Here is a 3917-nt window from a genome sequence, read left to right as displayed (position 1 = left end):
CCGCCCCAGCGCCCACCTCTCCCCTCCAGCTGGTGGTGCTGCCCTACCCGATGTTGCTGCACGAAGCCACGCGGCAGGCCGCCGGCATCCGGCTGCAGGGCCAAGTCGTCATCATCGATGAGGCGCACAACCTGATCGACGCCATCACGGGCATCCACAGCACCGAGGTCAGCGGGTCCCAGGTGGGTCAGCCTGCGTGGGCGGCGGGGCTCGCTCCTTCCCTGGGGGCTGGACGTGGACTCCTCCGGGAACCGCACCCGGCAGAGCCCCACGGAGGCTGACGGGCCAGAGAGCAGCAAGCGTCGGGTTGGTGGCTCTTGTCACTGTGGACGCTGCTTCAAGGGATTTAAGAGAGCTGTGGGCTTTCTCTGTGACCCGTTACGTTCTGTGCACTGTGCCAGCTGCCTCTGCTCTTCACACTGTCCCTCCACGGGCCAGAGTCCTAAGTGACTTTGGGAGCTTGGAGATTCGGAGGGCGAAGCTGTGTCTGAGGCCACACAGTGCAGAAATGGGAAGCCGGGAGGTGACCACTGGTTGCACACCTGTTGACCAGGGCCTGGGTGACCTGAGGCCAGGGCGTGATGGTTTCCGTGAATGCCACTCTTGGGAAAAGATTTCAGAGAGCTGTGGGCTTTCTCTGTGACCCGTTACATTCTGTGCGCTGTGCCAGCTGCCTCTGCTCTTCACGCTGTCCCTCCAGGGGCCAGAGTCCTAAGTGACTTTGGGAGCTTGGAGATTTGGAGGGCGAAGCTGTGTCTGAGGCCCCACAGTGCAGAAATGGGAAGCCGGGAGGTGACCACTGGTTGCACACCTGTCGACCAGGGCCTGGGTGACCTGAGGCCAGGGCGTGATGGTTTCCGTGAATGCCACTCTTGGGAAACCGAGGTCTTTCCCCATCCAGTAAAAACCAACAGGGAGATTCCTTACCTGGGGGTTTCAGCCTCTTGCTTTGCCCAGGCTGGAAGCGGAACTTCCTGTCCCCTCAGCTCCATCAGCCCAAGGGCCACAAAACCCTGCTTTGTGGGTTCCCAATTCCTGCTCCTCATGGCTGTGACAGCTCCTGTGAGTCCTGGGCTGGCATTTTCCGTGCCCAGTGTCAGCTCTCCCAGGCACAGCCCTCGCTGCCTGTCCAGAGCCTGGTCTGACGTCAGGCTGTGGTCTCTGCTCTCTCCCCAGCTCTGCCAGGCCCACTCCCAGTTGCTGCAGTACACGGAACGGTACAGGTGAGCCATGGGCCCCGCGGTGGGAGGGAAGCCCTGTCAGCCTCCAGAGGATGCGCTTGGGTCACTGTCCCTGGCCAGGTCCCACACGATCACCTTGCTGTCCAGGTGCTGGGCCGTCGTGGGTGCCCCCACCGGGCCTAGGCTGCTTGGGACGGTGTTGCTGGCCCTTTGGGGCTGGGGTGGCTGTAGACTGTGACCCGGTCTGTGGGGCAGCAAACAAAGGCCTCAGCTAGGCCGGGTGGAGGGGAGCCCCTGCCTTGATGACTGGGTTTCTCCTCAGGAAGCGTCTGAAGGCCAAGAACCTGATGTACATCAAGCAGATCCTGTATTTGCTGGAGAAGTTTGTGGCTGTGCTGGGAGGTAGGCAAGCCCCTCCCCAGCCCCCACCTTTTCCCTGGATGCCGCTGGGAACCCCAAGATCCTCTTGGGCATCAGCTGGGTCTCGGTCATCGATCTGTGAATTCTCGTTTCTTCTGGCCTAGTCGAGCCGCCCGACCGTACACCCTGGGTCACTTGCCCACGCTCTCTGCCCTCTCCTCCCACACTCTTCTTTGTGGCCGTGACGGTGACACGGCAAACGAAGCGCACGACGCTTTGTGACGGAGTCGCAGTCTCGCGGCATCCTCGGCGCCCTTGCACAGCCGCAGTCTCACGTGCCCGGTGAAGGGAGCAGCCTGTGTATCTGGGCCCCGGTCCGTAGATGAGTCACAGAGCTGAGTGCGTGCAGTGGCGCCTTGGAAGGCAGGGGCCGGTGGGGGGAATCTCGCCCCCCGCCGGGCTCCTGGCTGCTTCTGCCTTCGCCCCTGCACCCCGTGCCCAGGCAGCCGACTGCTCCCTGCACTGCACACGGGACGGCCTTCTGCCCTGCCTCCAGGAGGGGTGAGAGGCAGGAAGTGGCGAGGCTCTGGGTTTGGTGTGCGTCGGGCCTGTGAGGCCGCCTGGAACCTCCTGCCCGCTCCGTGGGTTCTCTGCCTGCTGAGACAGGAACGCTGTCGTCTGATGAGCACCCGGAGAAGAGCAGACGGCCGCGAAGTGGGGGCAGGCGACTCCCACCCTGACCTGTGCCGTTCTCTTTCAGGGAACATCAGGCGGAACCCGGGCACACAGAGCGTCTCCCCAACGGGTGAGTGACCTGAGCTGCTCTGTCACGGGCCGCTGCAAGCCGGGCTCCAGAGCAGGCTCCCCAGCCCCTTCTCTTGTCCGCTCTCAGGGACGGAGCTGAAGACCATCAACGACTTCCTCTTCCAGAGCCAGGTGGACAACATCAACCTGTTCAAGGTAGGGCGCCACCTGGTGGTCGCGGCCCGTCACGCTTCCTTCTTAGTGCGGCCGCTTCAGATGACAGAAGGGGTGAGAAGCAGTCATCGGGCAGCCGGGTCTGAGGACCCAAAACAGAGGAAGTCACCTGGCCCTTAAAGCATCGTATCCGCAGAGCAAAGTGATCTCCAGCCTGGGGCCGAGGGGCCTTGCTGGGACCCCGTAGGCACAGCAGGACCTCAGGTCCTCTGCACCCCTCCTCCACCTCGATCGCAGCCTCAGACCTCTGCTGTCCTCCTGCGCATCCGGCTCTCTCCCACATGCTGTGTGGCCAGCGTCCCTTGAATCAGCCCAGTGACTGCAGCGTTAGCCGCCTCTGTGGACAGAGCACTCGCTGTGTTCTGGGTGGCAGCAGGGTCTGTGACCCCCACGGCACCTCCTGTCATCGTCTGAGAGCAGAGGAAACTGAGGCTTAGTGAGGTGGGGGCTGTGGCCGAACAGCGTCCAAGCCAGGACCCTGCCTTCCCCCTTCCTGCTGCCCGTTTCCCACGTCCGCTCTGTCCCCTTTTACTTGACTGCACAAAGCGCAGTCGCGTGGGTCTTTGCCGTGAGGCGCTGCTCTGTAGAACCTGCCCCTTCGCCGCAGTACCCGGAGCCGAGATGCGCTGCACACGGGGTCCACACCGACTAAACACTGCGCTCTGCCTCCAAACGAGGCCCGGCCTCACTTGCTTTTGCCTTCGCAACCTTCGCCGCAGTACCTGGAGCCGAGATGCGCTGCACACGGGGTCCACACCGACTAAACACTGTGCTCTGCCTCCAGACGAGGCCCGGCTTCACTTGCTTTTGCCTTCGCTCCTGGGTTTTTTGTTTTGTAACCTGAGTTCCTCAGCCGCTGTCTCTGGGAAGGAAAGCAGGGAGACAGCGTCTGTGGAGACCCTCAGAGAGATCAGAGCCATCTGGACAGTTTGTGAGGAGGCCACAGGCACAGGGCTGTGCTGAGCAGTCATAGGTGGCGCCGTGTGTGGGGCGGGCGGGGGCCCAGGCACCGTCTTTCTCAGGTGCGGGTCTCGGCCTCCTCCTCCTCACGCCTGGGCCGCTTTTGTAGGTGCAGCGCTACTGCGAGAAGAGCAAGGTCAGCAGGAAGGTGCGGCCCCTTCCAGCCCTCGCTGCCTCCATCTCCCGCCTCGGGGACCCCAGATGTCTCTGTCTCTGCTCCCCAGGCCGGGAGGGCGCGAGCCACAGCCGTCGGAAGTTCCTGCGTCACGCTGTCTCCCTCTCTCCTCTCGTCCAGCTCTGCGGCTTCACGGAACGCTATGGCGCTGTCCTCCCACCGCCCCCGGAGCAGCCCAGGCTGGCCGGGCTCCAGCACTTCCTGCAGAGCCTGCAGCCCGGGGTGAGCGCGGGTGAGTCAGGAGCCCGGGGGACCGGCAAGGC

At 63.4% G+C, this 3917-nt stretch overlaps 1 protein-coding gene across 1 annotated transcript in view; it reads left to right on the top strand.

Moving 5' to 3' along the window:
* The window catches only part of Ddx11 (DEAD/H-box helicase 11), a 21429-nt gene that overhangs the window by 12628 nt on the left and 4884 nt on the right, over positions 1-3917 (top strand). The window contains exons 9-15 of the mRNA XM_033759436.1: positions 6-182; positions 1177-1223; positions 1504-1583; positions 2302-2346; positions 2434-2501; positions 3589-3627; positions 3775-3915. Coding sequence (XP_033615327.1) covers positions 6-182; positions 1177-1223; positions 1504-1583; positions 2302-2346; positions 2434-2501; positions 3589-3627; positions 3775-3915 — 597 coding nt within the window. The remainder of the gene's footprint in view (positions 1-5; positions 183-1176; positions 1224-1503; positions 1584-2301; positions 2347-2433; positions 2502-3588; positions 3628-3774; positions 3916-3917) is intronic.

The sequence above is a fragment of the Fukomys damarensis genome, unplaced genomic scaffold, assembly GCF_012274545.1.
Source record: "Fukomys damarensis isolate Sample0158 unplaced genomic scaffold, DMR_v1.0_HiC HiC_scaffold_37, whole genome shotgun sequence".
In the NCBI taxonomy this organism is placed as follows: domain Eukaryota; kingdom Metazoa; phylum Chordata; class Mammalia; order Rodentia; family Bathyergidae; genus Fukomys; species Fukomys damarensis.
This window is presented reverse-complemented; position numbering and strand designations above follow the sequence as displayed.